This window comes from Arvicanthis niloticus, chromosome 21 (genome assembly GCF_011762505.2).
Source record: "Arvicanthis niloticus isolate mArvNil1 chromosome 21, mArvNil1.pat.X, whole genome shotgun sequence".
Taxonomy (NCBI): domain Eukaryota; kingdom Metazoa; phylum Chordata; class Mammalia; order Rodentia; family Muridae; genus Arvicanthis; species Arvicanthis niloticus.
In genome coordinates this window covers 48645728-48662128 of record NC_047678.1, presented here as the reverse complement: position 1 = coordinate 48662128, position 16401 = coordinate 48645728, and the positions used below count along the sequence as shown (strand labels likewise).

At 40.6% G+C, this 16401-nt stretch overlaps 1 protein-coding gene across 1 annotated transcript in view; it reads left to right on the top strand.

The window, feature by feature from the left end:
* The window catches only part of L3mbtl4 (L3MBTL histone methyl-lysine binding protein 4), a 373346-nt gene that overhangs the window by 191638 nt on the left and 165307 nt on the right, over nt 1-16401 (top strand). Inside the window, exon 12 of the mRNA XM_034483726.2 lies at nt 3527-3629. Within this exon, the coding sequence (XP_034339617.2) occupies nt 3527-3629 (103 nt within the window). The remainder of the gene's footprint in view (nt 1-3526; nt 3630-16401) is intronic.

Sequence of the window (16401 nt, the reverse complement as noted above, 5' to 3'; positions counted from 1 at the left end):
CACAAAGCCCGGATTAATATTAAAAGTATCATCCCAAACTTTAACTTAATCCAGGGCATTAAAATATTACAGAAAATACTATTAATTATCATTTCCTGCATTGGCCTATTATCCACAGAGAGGCATCTAGGGTGATGGAAATCGTTTTTGTTTGCTTGGTTTTGGCCTCTGAGGCAGCTGTGTGATCTCACACAGTGTACACAATGTGTGGAAATCATGAGACAAAGATGGGAAGAAGTCTTGTTTGTATTCTTGTTTCTTCTCTCAGGAATCCCTTTGCTTACTATAGTAAGTTAAAAGACCCCTTTTTACTAAATGTGGTTGAAGCATATGTCTTTTTTTTAACTGTAAAAATTATTATTTTTATGGGACATTTTATTTACATTTCAGCTGTGATTCTCTTTCCCCATTCCCCCTCACCCAGAAACCCCCTATCACATCCCCTCTCTTCCTGCTTCTATGACAATGTGCCTCCACCCACCTGCCCAGTCCCACCTCCCCACCCTCGAATTTTCCTACACTAGGGCATCCGACCTTTACAGGACCAAGGATCTCCTCTTCCACCTATGCCCAACAAGGCCATCCTCTCTTACATATACAGCTGGAGCCGTGAGTCCCTCCCTATGTGCTTCCAGGCTGGTGGTTTAGACCCTGAAAGCTCTGGTTAGTTAGTATTGTTGCTCTCCCCATGGGGCCTCAAACCCTTTCAGCTAGAAGCATATTTCTTAACTAAGGACTTTGAATTTTTAAATATCAGACCCTCTGGCTTGTTTAAGAGTTAGTTTTTATTTGTTTGTTTTTTTAAGAGCTGTTCCATGCAGGCAGTTTACTGCGAGTTTGATCCCTGGGGCCTGGAGGCAAGCACTTGTTGTGTAACTCTGAGCTATGCTTAGCCCTGAATGAGGCAATTCTTGGTTTTCTATATTTGTCCTTCAAGTTGTTTTCAGCTCAGGAAGTATCTAAGATGGTTTTCTGTTGTCCTGTAAATGTATGGGATTTAGAAGTATTTGTTCTAATATCACCAAGCACTGGGATTCTAATATCACCCAGCCTTGCTTAGTACTTCTTGCAACACATTCGCTCTGGGTTATGAATTTATAATCACAAGTAAGCTTTTTGTCTAGCCTGTGAGCATGTCACAAGAAGAACTCTAGTTTATTCTACCAAAATTTATTTGTAATCACTTACAAAGGGCCAGTTGTGTGTCAAGCTAGATACTGGTTTGACAGAGGCAAAACAGATTCAAGCCCACATTATCTAGCAAAATAAATGGGTATCAAATGAGTAATTATTTAATTTGTAATTGAAGTGGGTTTCCTGTGTTGAGGTTACTCATGACCAAGAAGGATAGATTAGTGTGGGTTAGTTGTGAGGTTTGAAGGAGCAGAGGCCACTTCTTCAAGGCATCAGTCTGCAGAGGGGAGAGAGTGAAGGCCACTGGGGAGGGAAGGAAGGAGGGAGGGAGGCAGGGAGGGAGGGAGGGATGTGAGCTCTATTATTTCTGTTTCCTTTGTGTAATGCACAAAGCTGGATTGTACTTAAATTCTAGCTAGTTACTCAATGTGATAATCTCAAGATGCTCAAGACCCAGACACTGAGTCCATGCAAAAATAGTGAGGAGATTACTTTGAAGAGAAAAAAGAATGCTCCCTGCACTGCAGTAGAAAGGGGGGAGGGAACAGGCCATGAGAACGCACAGGCAGGAGAGGACAGTTCCTGTCCACTGATTCCTGTTTTCCCAGTTGGCAGCATTCAGGATCAGCTGCCTAGAGCAGAGCCAGGAGGTGAGTGGAGGATTTTGCGCAGTCAGCACTAGCACTATGCATGGTTATCCCTACCCCACCTCCCAGAATGTAGTTATGGAAAACAGCCTGATTGAGTTGACCTAAGGTTCCCCTTCCCATAGCTAGAGTGACAAATAGTCAGATCCAAAGGAGCTTGAGCTCACTTATTTGCAATAGGATGTCAAAGCATGGCAAATAGATCCTTAAGTTAGATGAGGGAGTGGGCTTCTGGTGTGAGGGTACTGAGGCGGGAAATAGATGGCCTGAAAAATCCATTGATGGGGTTCAGACCTGGACCTCCGGAGCAAGCCAGAGGGATGAAGATGGGCTGCTACCATTAGCTATACTGCTGTTTCAGTAAGTGTGGAGCAGAGCAGTCCCAGTACGGTGCACTGTGTATGGCCACTGGAGATGAGGTCATTGGTTCCTGTGGTGGGGTTCTGCACATGGACAGGAAGTAGGTGGCCTCTGAGCTTACCTGGTCTAGCTGTTAGAAACAGAATGAAGTGAAGCTCTGTGATTTGGAAGCCACGATCTTCCCCAGTGACATGATAACACACACCAATTAGTGAGAGTGAAATTGGTGATTGTGTCCAGTAAGATGGGAGTCAGGAGGTCTGGGAGAGGAGGAAGGGAGAAGGGGGAGGAGAAGACTCATGTTTGCCACATGGGTGCCCAGAGAAGAAGGTCTCCTGCACCGAGCTGTAGGAGGCATGTCTTCATACAGCAGTCAGAAGGTACTGGAGCTAGGAGATGAGGAAATATTGATCCAGAGAATAAGAAGGGGAGCTAGAAGCTTGCTGGGCCTGAGGTAGAACTGTGAGAGCCTAGAAAGGGAAGGAAAGCTTAGGGTTAAGGCACGTGCGTCCTAAGTTAGTAAGAGGGTATAGGACAGAACATTCCATGAGCCATATGTGCATGTGGGCTTGTGAGCGTATGTGTGTGTGTGTGTGTGTGTGTGTGTGTGTGTGTGTCTATATGTCTGTGTTTTTGTCTATATACGTATGTGTGACTGTGTCTGTGGTATGTGTGTCTGTGTATGCCCACATGCATGTGTATGTATTTGATTGTGTCTGAATATATATGTCTCTGTGTGTGTGAGTGTTATGTCTCTCTGTGTGTGAATGTGTGTCTGGGTCTGTGTGTGTGTAAGTGTGTGCATGTGTGTGTGTGCATGTGTGTGTCTCTGTGTGTGTCTCTGTGTGTATGTCTCTGTGTGTGAGTGAGTGTGAATGTGTGTCTGTGTGTGTATGTCTTGGCTCTGTGTGTCTGTGTGTACAAATTTGTGTGTGCATGTGTGTTTGTGTGTAGGGCTGTGTCTCTGTATGTGTGTGTGCATGCACTCACATGTGAGTGTGTGCATGTGCACTAGGGAGAAGGTGTTGGGCTCTGCATCCCCACTTACTGGCTTGGTTATGGAGATATATGGAACTCATCATAGCTTGTGACTCTGTTGCCTTTACTATTACTTATCTCTGAAAAGAAGTGAGCTTCCTTATATCTCCTTTTAAGATGTTTCAATGCCTATTCATTTTCTTATCCATGATGGCAGCTGTGCTGCCGTGGTGTCTGTGACAGCCGTCGCTGGCTCTGCCACATTATTTTATAAATCGTCAGTCCTCAGTGGTTGTGATGACCATTTGTTTTAGTTTGTAACATTTCACTTAATATCATTTACATATTTTGGAATTTCCAATTCTTCAGTGAGAGTTTTTCAAGCCATGTTCTTTTACTTCTTGAAGGGTCAAAGCATGTGAAAATCCTTCCAGGTCAACCTGCATGTCCTACTCCTGGGTGCCGAGGAATAGGCCATATCCGTGGTCCACGTTATGCAGGACACCACAGGTAAAGATTTTTTTTTTATTTAAATCATTTTAGAGGTGAACGAGAGCCTGTCATAACTGAGTCTCAGAGCCGGCTGGTCCATCACTGGTCTTTCTCCTCTGTTGAGATGCTGAGACACCTCCTTACCAGCCCTTCTATCTGTTCTCTTCTAACTTTGGAGAGTTGTGAGCTTCAGAGGTATTTGTAAGTTTGACTTGAAGCCCCTGAGCCTCTGCTGAGTAGGGTTTCCCAAAAGTGCCCCCTCTCTGATGTCTTCCCCTGCCTGTATCTCTGCTTGTTGTCAATCATCTCCATACCTGCTGAGTCTTTCTTGTAGAAAATCCCAGAAACACTTTGCTTTTTAACCTCCTGTTTTCTGTTTACTTTAAATTATTTTTTCTCCTTTTTATTCATGCGCCAAAATAGATGATTCTGTTAAGGAATGTGAAATGAAAGTGAAATTATTTTTCATGTCTTAGGTGTTCAAAAGAATACAAAGTACATGGCACTTACAAAAGAAATATAATTGAATAAATGCAGGAGGCTTTGCTATTGTTTCTGTCCCTATTAGTTTGTAAAGTTATTCATAGATGAGTTATTCATATTAATGATCTAGTAAAAGAATGTAAATTAAAACTGAAAAGAACCGATATTAAATTTGCCTAACATTAAGTTGGCCTGTGTATATGCTTAAACATGAGGGTGTTTGTGTGTGTGTGTGTGTATGTGTGTGGGGGGGGGGGGTATGTGGTCTGAGCTATAAATTTCAATCTGGTGTTCACTAGCCCCAACATCCTCTTTTTTAAAAAAATTCATTAAAATTAGATAATTTGAAAATATCCTCTCCCATCATAGCTACATAGCCATGTTTCAAGTACTGAGAAGTCATCTGTGGCTAAGACATGTAAGACAGTTCTGCCACCACAGAGTTCCATTTGACATACTCAATAAAGTCTCATGGTATTAGTCAGGGTTCTCTAAGTCACTGAACTTATGGGCAGTCTCTACATAGTAAGGGAATTTGTTATGACAACTTACAGTCTGTAGTCCAACTCCCCAACAATGGTTAGCTGTGAATGGGAAGGCCAAGGATCTAGTAGTTGCTCAGTCCCACAAGGCTAGTAGATTCCAACAGACATGCTGGCAAGTAAATGCAAGCAGGAGAAGAGCAAATCTTCCTTCTTTCAGTGTCCTTATTTGGGTCTCCAGCAGAAGGTGTGGCCCAGATTAAAGGTATGTACCACCATGCCTGGATCTGGGACTTGTTTTGTCCCAGGCTGACATTGAACTCAGAGATCTCCTTGCCTTAATCTCCTGGAATTCATAGCCACTATGCCTCAAGATCTCCATGGCAAGATCCAGGTCAGAAACTTGTATCTCCCAGCCTCAGGATCTGGATTACAGGTGAGCCTTCCAATTCTGGATTGTAGTTCATTCCAGATATAGTCAAGTTGACAACCAGGAATAGCCAATACGCTCACACAGTGCTCTGCCTTTGTTGTGATTTTTGGAGGGACAGGTTTTTCTTGATGCTTACTTTAGAGCAATTTAAACCACTGTCTTTCAACATACCCAAGTCATAATGTTGCAGCCAGTCCTTTCCAAAGCTCTCTGACAATGCCTCGTTGTGGAGCTGAGGTGCTAGAACATTTTCCCAGTTCCATGCCCCAGCAGTATGCCCCATGTTTTCCTCTTCTTGCAAGCTGCCTTACCAGCATCACTGTGTAACCTCATTGTCTCACCCTTTCTGGCTGGATTCTGAAGTGGCCACAGTTCATGGGTAACTATTTCCCTGTTCCAGAACCTTCTCTGAACTCTTTACTGGCCCAGTATGTCTGAAACAGAGCCTGTTTGCTGCTTTTAATTGTATTGTTCAATCATTGATATGAGAGTGTTTGACGTCTTTTATCTACTGAATAGTCTTCCTGCATTTGGTTCTATGACCTAGAATATAAAGCAACAATGAGCAAAGCATAGAGAGCAAAACAAAACACCACACATGTACAACAGGGCAAAAATGGGACATCCTAGTGAATTTGGAGCCATGAGACATTACCCCACCTCCCAAACCCACAAATGCTTGGGGCTGCTCCAGAGGCGTGTTGCCATTCAGTCGGGTAATGGCTCTTGTCCAGCTGCTGGCCTGTTTATGACACAGCAGGGCTAGAATAAGTAAAGGCAAAGTGTACAAGAGCTTCCCAATACCAGGGATTCAGAAATGAAAACAGACAAGAATAAACAGCTGTAGTTAGCTTATTTTTCATTTTAGAAAAGAAAAAAAAGTTTAAGAATTAGACATTTTACACTTACATGCTTACTAAGGATCTACAAGGCATGTAAGCAAATCCATAATGTAAATAAAAATCCAAACTTATGTCTAAGCAGAAAGCCTGGAGTCTTACTTTCACTAACAATGTTTTATACTGATAAATGAGGCCAAGCTTCCCAGGGGCGTTGTGTAGCCTATAGGACGGCAGTCACTGGAAAGTGGGGAGCTTGGGGAATGTGGGAAGCTCTAGCCATAGTGGACATCCACACCCTAGCTTTAATCATTTAATCAATTTGCTGCTTGTGTAGCCTGAGAAAATATTTAAATTGACTTGCAATTAACTGAAGAGGTATGCTGTGTTCTCTCCAGTGTCTGGATATTGCTTCAATGCTCTCTGTGTTATTGTGGCCTAAGCCTCACATAACTCTAAAAGTTTAGAAGTACCATTCTTCACTTCCTGTGTGTGATGGTGACTGTTCAGACACACACACATATCCACATGGTCCAGGCACAAGCCGGTTAAAAATGTTCCACTTCACACCCACAGGGATTATCACGAGTGTTCCTATAGTCAAAAAGAAGGTAAGAAGCAGGTGAGGACTTTATACCTCCCCTCTACTCACACCCAGATGAACTCCAGAGCCAACCATAGCTTGAGAAGTTCCTGACAAATTTAAAGAAAAAAAACAACCTTATATAATCTAAACAAAAGTACTTTTTCTTCTTGGCATAGATTTATTTTTTGAACCCCAAAGGCGTCATTTTAAAATGCTTTCCCAAAGACTGTTAGGCAATTATTATAGTCAAAGAGAAAGGAAATAAAATCAAAAGCATAATCCCCAGCCAGCTGCACTCAGGGAGGGCAGGCACCCAAGTATCATTTTATTTGTTGTGAGACATCATGACCCAGGTAACTTCTAAAGGGAAGTATTTAATTTGGATTTACAGTGACAGAAGATTAGCATCAATGATGGTGGAACATGTTGGTAGGAACAGCTGAGAGCTCATGTTTACATAACAGGTAGCAGACAGAGAGAGAGAGAGAGAGAGAGAGAGAGAGAGAGAGAGAGAGAGAGAGAGAGAGAGAGAGAGAAAAGGAGAGGAGAGGAGAGAGGGGAGGGGAGAGAGGAGAGAGAGGAGAGAGAGGAGAGAGGAGAGAAGAGAGAGAAGAGAGTCAGACAGAGACACAGACACAGGACACAGACAGACAGACATTGGGAACAGCATTAATCTTTTAAACCTCAAAGCCCACCCCCAGTGACACACTCCTCCAGGCCCCACCTTCTAATCCTTTCTAGATAGTTCCACCTGCTGGGAACCAAGTATTCAGACACATGAGCCTAAGAAGGCCATTCTCACTTAAACCGCCATGGCCTGTATAAAACAACTCTTCAGGCTTCCAGGGCTGGGGAACAGAGCAGTCTCTCCAGTCTGCTCCTGCTAGGACAGTGGTGGTTTGCCTCTGTTTCTGTGAGAGTGTCTCAGGCTGCAAGGGGTGCATAATTAGTGAGTATTGCTTTTACCTCACTGTGTCAGAAGTTCTAGTTCTCACACTGAAGGGATGGTACGTTGAAAGGAAGTAAACGTCTTCTTAAAACAAGCTGTCAGTGTCTCATTTTGTTCAGCTGATAAGAGTACTGACAGAGTCAGCACCCAAGAGTTACGAAAATGCTCTTCCATGTTAACCGATCATGCAGGGAGACCCTACAGGCCCTGTCTACATGGATTTCAGTCAGCTTTAATTTCATTTTTGTTAAACCATTCAAGGGGTTAACAACAATATTCAAGGCTGTTTGAAGTTTATGTAGAATATGCATAAGCCATTATTTGGAAGAAACTCCATCAGCTCCTATCTGTGAGAAAATGGGACTTTTGGCACACAATTATCACACAATTTACATTTTATTTGAATGAATTTGCATACTGGATAGAATGAAGTAGTTGTATCTGTTAACATAGAAATATTTAAAGATAGCCATCTTGCGGCTAAAAAAATTAAAACTTAACTTTTGAGCCAAGATCCAGGATGAACTAGAAGTTGTGGTTTTTCAAAATAAATAGAACAGTCTTGGAGACTTGATCTACCACCCTGTCACAAGTGGTACAATGGTAATTTATATGGAAATGAGTAATTACATCCTTCACACAGAGAACCTGGCAGCTCTATGACATGGGGCCTCTGGCCCATTGCATGTGTGTGGGATGCAAGGCATACATGACTAACATGTTGCACAAACAAACACAGGGTGACACCTTTTGCTCTGAACTGTGGGGTTTCATATCCTTGAGGTGATTTTGAGTGTTCTACATGCACTTAGACCACAGGTTAGCCTCAAGATGGAGTTTACATGAAGTCAGAATATCAGCTCAAAACTAAGGATGAAATCATTTCTGATTGAGTGTGTGTGAGTGTGTGTGTGTGTATGTGTGTGTATGTGAGAGAGACAGAGAGAGACAGAGAGAGAAAGAAGAAAGAGAGAGGGGGGATTGGCCTTCTCTCCCATATATTATATCCATCAAGGACATTTCTCAAATCCTGACAGTCTTTCTCTGTGTTTACTACTGAAAGTAGGGTCTCAGAAAGCTCAACAGATGTTTTATGTATGCTACAAGCTAGCGAATTATCTCTGAAAGGGTGAAAGGTGCTCACCAGACACACTATGGGAGTCCCTTTATGTCAATTTTATCTGTGTCCCCTGAGAGTCTCCTTCACTTCCTAGTGTGTCCTGTGGCCTCCACCCCACACCCTAATTCACAGAATACCTGCTTCTCTCTTCCTCAGTCTGCTGACCTTTCTTCTCTGCCATGTCTCTTTTCTGGTGACTTTCCTGTACGCAACAGCTGTACACTTTCACCCTTTAATCAGCCTATAATAAAAGATTATTATAAAGGGACATGGATACATTCCCTTTCCCTCTTTGTCACATTTTTGTCCCCCTTCTAAACTGTTTTAACACTCATGATAACAGACCTAATTGTTTATGATCATGTTTCTACTTCTTTGTGGCTGTGTTAATTCTCCACAACAGACCTTTCCTCCTCGAGATAAAAAGGAAAGCATCTTTTAAAGTATCTTCACTGTTTAATTTGTCTCTGTAAGCTGCAATAATTTACAATGACTGACTGAACTGGAGTCTCAAAGCATGGCCTTGAGTCCATAGGCACAGCCATTCTTAATTCAAAGCCACCTTCAGTTAAAGCTTTGTCACACCAAGAGACCCAGTGATGTGTGGCCACGTTTGTCTGATTTCCCTGTCATTGTGCAGCCATTGTCCTTGACTTTGAGTTACTGTGTAGTGAAATTGTACTGAGTAGAATTTAAAAATAAACTTGTCAATGTAATCTTCTCTGGACAAGAAATGTAAAAGAGAATTTGACTTTAAGGGATACTTTCAATTCTCAAAATGACATGATTAATTACCCAATTTTGTAAAATCATTGATAAGGTAACGAAAAGTTCAGCTGTATGTCCTAATATTGCTTCTATCTATTTCTGTAAAATTCTTAAAGGCTAATTTATAAGTTTGACTTTCTGGGATGTGGAATAATGTTTTCAATTTTTTTAAAAATGAGAATTGCATGCAAAGTGCTTAGGTCTGTAGCAACTAGTGCATTGCTTCCAAGAGCACTGAATTCTGACACAGTCTCAGGATTTTATTGCGCACATCATTGTCATTCCAGGTTGCATGAAGCCCCTGCTACTTAGTGCTATGAAAGCACACATAGTGTTGGCTTACCTTTGTATAAAAAGTGTCCTACATAAATTCAGAAGATTAAAATATCTTTGAAAACCAAGATCACTGTAAAACATCAACAAGGGAAACTTGCTGTCTTAAAATTAAAAATTGCAACCGTAGATTAGTGCTGATTTCATCCTGTCTCAGAGGTGCCTCTTCTTTCCTGGGCTGGTGGCTAATACAGAGGCTCACACCTGGTCAAAGGAAGGTAGGAAAAAAATGACTGTAAACGACTGTAGAGTTATAGACCTAAACGGAAACTCTGTATCATACACGTCTCATCCCAAGGTCTGGGAACATCATGGAAACGCAGGAAGAAAAGGATGTAAGAAGTGAGCCTGAGGTGTGGACACGACAGAACCAGCATAGCAGTGAACTCGCTGCAACGGTGGCTAATGCATAAGACCTGCGTAAGACTGGCCCATCCACACTGATGGGATGAAAGTATCCCTTAAAGTCAAATTCTCTGTTACATTTCTCGTCCAGGGAAGATTACACTGACAAGTTTATTTTCAAATTCTACTCAGTACAATTTCACTACACTGTAACTCGGAGTCAAGGACAATGGCTGCACAGTGACAGGGGAATCAGATCAGGGGAGAGGTCAGGGGAGAGGTCAGGGGAGAGGGAAGGGCTCATAAGACCTCACCCCTCCCTGAGGGACTGTGGCCAGCTAATGGTGGCTGGGAAAGGATGGGCAGCCACTGATAGTTTGCCCATGTTCTGCTTCATTACCTCCCACTAGTTAGTGCTCGATACAAAATCCTATTTGAACTCAATGAGTCACATGCACAATAAAGACATGAAAGTAAAAGGGAGTGTGTTGGGAAGGAGAAAGTTTCCAGCAGAAGGAGGAGGATGAGACTGGGTACCAGGGGCAAAAAGGACTAAAGTTTATCACGTGACATGTATGAAACTATCAAAGAATTTTTAAAAAGATAGAAATAGTATACATGCACACAACATATATATATATGTATGTATATATATATGTATATATATATACATATATATATATATATAATCTTAAATTTGAAATCCATGGTTAATATTAGAATTTTCATATCAGAGGCAAAATTAAATATTTGTATGGAGCACAAAAAGTATTTAAAAATAAAAGCAGGCAATGGGTATTAAGACTCAATGGGTAGAGCTGCTTGCTGTGTAGGACCACACTCAATCCTTAGAACCCACAGAGAGATGAAGGAAAGAGCAGACCCCACAAGGTCTCCTTCTCACCTCTGGCATATACACCCATCACACACATCGTGCATGCACATACAGAAATAATACATATTTTTAGGTAACTAAAAATAACCTTGGAGAACCCAAATACCAATGTATGTGCCTTAAATGGATTTAGTTTTTCCTGGCTTCTAGTCATTATGCACATGATTTTTCCCCCCAATGTCTGAGTTGTATCAGACAGAATATTTAGTTTCCAGCTTTGTTACTAATTTTTTTTTTTAACACAGTGCTTTCTCAGGTTGTCAAACATTCCTTAGACATACCATGGCAGTTTATGATTTTGGGTACTTAATGTATCGTGATCACTGTCTTTGTGTTGTGGATTTTATATCAGTCAGAAGTGACTTCTTTGTCCTGTCTCCTCCCCTCTGAGTTCTTCCTTGTCTCACATTGATAGTGCCAAATTTATTTTATATCCAACTGTTCAAAAATACTTGCTAATGGTGAGGAAATAGCTCAGGTAAGGAGCTGTGTTTGCACTTATGTAAAAGTCAGCGTTGTGACATTCTCATGATGCAGTCCTGGGCAGACAGGGGCAGGCAGACCCCTGGAGGTTGCTTCTCAACTGAGTCTGCCTAGCAAGGTTAACTGAATACAGCATGACATTCTTTCTTCTTTTCTTCTCTTCTTCTCTGTCTTCCCTTAACCTGCATCCTGTCTTTTAGAAGTACAGGTAATTCTGAGAAGGAAGCAGGCAGAAGCAACAGTGGTCATCTTCCTAGTGTCAGAGTTTTCTTCTGTCTGTTTTTCTGGGTGTTCTGGAGACCTGTAGGAGTCTTAGACAGTCTCTTCAGTTTTTGATCATTTGTTTTTTGTTATGTGTCAAGGACTTTTTGAAATTTGACTGTGGTGTCTGCTATATTACATCTTTGTGTCTCAGAAAACACCTTTTATCTATGAAGGAAATTGATTGGAAATAAATATTTAAGCCTAGACATTCATCTTTCAGATTTCTTTCTGCATCTACTCAGCTCAGCTTTGAGTATTTATTATCATGGGGCAGAGTTCTCTACTAGCTTGTGTACATGTGTGTGTGTTTGTGTGTTCATGCACATGTGCATGTGTGTGAGAGTGTATGTGCACATGAGTGCGCATGCTAGTATGTGCACAGATGTGTATGTGTCTGTGGATATGTGTGAAATGTGAGTTTGTGGGTGTGAGTGTGAGTATATGTATGCAGGCATGTATGAGAATGTGTATGTATGCATGCATGTGTGTGAGAGTATATGTGCATGTGTGTGTATGTTTGTGTGTGTGTGTGTGCATTTATATATGCACGTGTGTGAGAGTATATGTAAATGCGAGTGTGTGTGCATGTGTATGAGAATGTATGTGCATGTATGTGTGTGTCCACATGTGTGAGAGAGTATATGTACATGCGAGTGTATATGTATGCGAGTGTATTTACATGTCAGTATATGTGTGTATGCATGTACATGTGAGTATATGTGTACACATATGTGTGTGAGTATATATATATTCATGTGAATGTGTATGTGTGTGCACACATGTTTGTGCATGTATTGTGAGTCTGTGTGTGTGCATGAATGTATTTTAGAGTATGTGCATGTGAATATGTGTATGGGTGTGTGTGAGTGTGAGTGTGTGTGTGATTTTGAATATGTCCCAATGTTTGCATGTGGTTTTTACTACATACCCCAGTTATCATGCTCTTAGATTGCTTTAGGACAAGGTCTTCCTCTGGGTGATACCACCGTCTTTCCATGCAGTTTTCAGGGTTCTCTTGAATTCTTACCTCTGGCATCCTCATCATGTGACACTGGATTCTCTGTGGCAGTCCTTCTTTCTGTCTCTCTCTCTCTGTCTCTCTGTCTCTCTGTCTCTCTGTCTCTGTCTCTGTCTCTGTCTCTGTCTCTGTCTCTCTCTCTCTCTCTCTCTCTCTCTGCCTTTGTCGGTTTTATTTCCCAGGAGCAATGTGAAATCACTTGATGGCACATTCTTGGGAGTTGAAGAATCTTGTGCACCTCTGGGGTTTCTGGAGTATGTTAGACTCCCCCCGCCCCCGCAAGCTTCCTAGCCTTCGCTCTGACCAGCTTCCTCACTCCTTTTCACAAGACTAAGTGGATCTGCTTTCATCTAATTATTAGAATTATATTTCAAAGGCAAATATTACTCAATGTAAACGAATAAACATGATTTAAAAGAACTCACACTTTAGTTAATCTTAACAACATATAAATGTCCCTGGAATGAAAATTCTCTTTTACTTTTTTTCAAAAGTAGTACAATTTCAAATCAGCTTTTCCTTTAAGTAATAACAAGTTAGCTAATCCTTTTAATTCCAGAATTTATTCATATCATTTCGGGACTTGTCTATCGTCACATGTAAAATAAGATGATTGTTCTAGATGGGTTCTCATTTCTCTGTGGTGGGGTAGTCTCTTCTCTCAAAGCCATGGGTAATGTGTTTAAAGGCTGTCAACAAGGGCCTGAGGCTCTGACAGTGATGTTTTTACTGAAAAGGTTCAAACAGCTTCTTCATCAGTACATGAAGCCTCCAATAGTATGTTCAGGCCAAATCTATTCCTGAATCTTGATAATCATCTCTGAGTCAGTGACAGCCTGGTGCTGCCCACTGGAGAGGACATCTTGCTTAGGTGCTCTTCAGCCTGAGCGCTTCCTGCCAACATCAATCAGGACATACTTCTGTAAGGACTTCCACCAACAGTTCAGAGCTTTAAAAATAAACTTAATTATTCATCACTTTGGTCATCATTTCTGCAGTTTGAGACACAATAGGAAGATAGCTGATGACCACAGAGATGTTTAGTAGATTCAGTAGGCAATTGTGACCAAGGCTGATGACCTGAGTTTTATCCCTGGAACTCACAGGGTGAAAGGAAAGAACCAAATCTTACAAATTTTCCTCCAGTCTCCATGTATGCATTATGGCACACACAGATACATTCTAAACAAAAGAAAGAAAAAGGACAGACTGATGAACAAAAAGATGGTAGGAAGGAAGGAAGAAAGGAAGGAAGGAAGGAAGGAAGGAAGGAAGGAAGGAAGGAAGGAAGGAAGGACAGATGAAGAACAGACAAACGCAAGAAGGACCAAACAGTGTGGATTTGTTTTTCAATAGTTCAAAGCTTTAAGCACAGAGCTTGGTTCTCATTGCATCTCTTTGCCTCAGCATATAATCTATTATTTCTTTTTCTAAGTAGACAACTTGAAGGACGTACTTTTTCACATTTTCTCTTTTTATATGGGAGTGGCCACATCACCACTCTTGTGCTTTAGGCCATTATTAAGTACAATACTTACTTTGAACATAAGCCCTGTGCTACCATGGCAATGGACCAATATTGAAACTGCTTTCTAAATGACTTACAGTGAAGGAGACTCTGGTCAAAGGGATGGTTTATATTCCAGGTAGACTAAGCAGAGAGGTGCAAGACCTCATCACAGTAAATGCATGAGTATGCAACTTAAAACATTCTTTTTTAGGAATTTCTGGACAGTATTTTCAGGGCAGTGATGACCACAGGTAATTAAAACCAAAGCGTTTTAAAGAAATGCAGATAAGATGGTGCACTGTGACATATATTGTTGTTTACTTTAAAGAGATACATAACAATATTGTGCTCTAAGATCCGAAGCATGCTGCCTAGACAAGACTCCTTCCAACTGAAGATAATGGATAGACAGGTGCATTTCATCACAGGCTTAAATGCAAACTCCTTTTGATGAAATCACCGTTCTAATGTGAGGTCCTAGGCAGCACACTGGTTTCTACCAAAAGGAACTATATTAGAGTAATCTCTCTTTTTCTAAAGATGTTTCTAGAATCAAGATTAATAGTCCTTCCATTATTAATTAGGTGTAAGAAATATATCATTATATCACCAGCTTCCTGTTAGCTTTTGAAATTTCCGGAATTATCAACAAATTTATCCCAGAGAAGTTTCATGCAAGCACATCAGAGGAATGGAAATCGATGCTTTCCTTTACCCAAGACGGCACATCCCTAATCATAGGAAGTTCTTCACTTTCTAGAGCATCTGAAAGTATACAAAAATATAATTTTCACAGAGATCCAGTTTTGTTAATTTTTAGGAATAAACACAATTATTCAATAATGTTTAATAGCTACAATCTAAAGAATTAATGTAGCCATGGCCAGGCTTAATTTTTTTAATAGATACAATGTTGTCAGAACAACTCAGTTTTGAAAGTTTCTTGCAAAAAAGAAAAAAGGTGTGCTGTTTGATCATCAGTTTGTATATTTTTTTTTATCACTTGTGAAGCCAATGTTAAGAATTACAATACGTAACATTCCATCATTTTGTTGACTAACCAGAACCTCTGTCATCTCTCCTAACTAAAACACTTAGTTTTGAACCTGGCTTTTTTCTTGGCTTTTTTTTTTTTTTTTGAAAACCATCCACTCAGATCTTTTCTCTTTTGAGAGATAAATAAATAATATAATAATAAATAATATAATAATAAATATAATAATAATAGTAAATAGCCAGGATTGGCCATGAGATTATAGGTTTTCAGCCCTGTCAGAAATCCAGAATGACTGAGTTAACTGAAATTATGGGAAGCACTAAGCATAGCTTCTAAAACTTAGCCAATTTATAGAGACTGCTGAACACCTGGACAGTCCCTATACTACCGAACGTTGGAGCATCAGATCTTCAGCTTTCTGGCCCAGAATCATCTGACAGACCTTAGTGATGCAGAATTATTAAGGGCTGATTACTCTGTCTAGGCAGATATAATCAGTCGACTATTCTGCAAGTGTGTCCTTTTCTTGTACCTCACTGGTACAATTAGGAATAATTATGCTCTAATTGTATTTTGAGAGAAAAGTTTTATTTTAACAGGAAGGGTGATATGTAGGAGGAGCTAAGAGGGAAGGAGTACCGAGAGGAATAGAAGGAGTAAGGAGAGGTGAAGAAGGAGAGGAGAAGCTAGGTGAGAAGAGAAAGATAAAGAGAGGGTGGGGCATGGAGGCAGATGTTCACGTGTCTCCACCAGTCAAGGATAGTTTATAAATCTAGGTTGGGTATTGGGTTACACTTCTGATTGAGCATTACCAAACTTATAAAACCTTTGATTAACATTTTAAAAAATTGTATAAAAGCAAAAAGGAAAAGGGGGCATGGGATAGGGGTTTTCTAGGGAGGGGAAATGGGGAAAGGGGATGGCATCTGAAATGTAAATAAAATATACAATAAAAAATAATAAAAAAACCAATATGTAACATTCATTTATCATTTACCCATCATCAGAAAGTTTTCAAATGCATTATCTTAGTAAATAAACACCACAGCAAAAACCTATTCTCTAGGTTTACATTTTCCTATTATGCAAAGAAATACTGAAACTTAGACAAATTATTTCTTCCTGTCCGTGCATAACTTGTAACTGGTCATGAGGTTTCAACTCAGTATCTTCTTTTTTTTCCAACTCAGTATCTTCTAACTGCTCAGGTGATACTGTTTCTCTGACTCTCAGATTAATACAGAGCTTGAATCCCCTGTGATAGTATGCCTTTCATTTGTAGGTT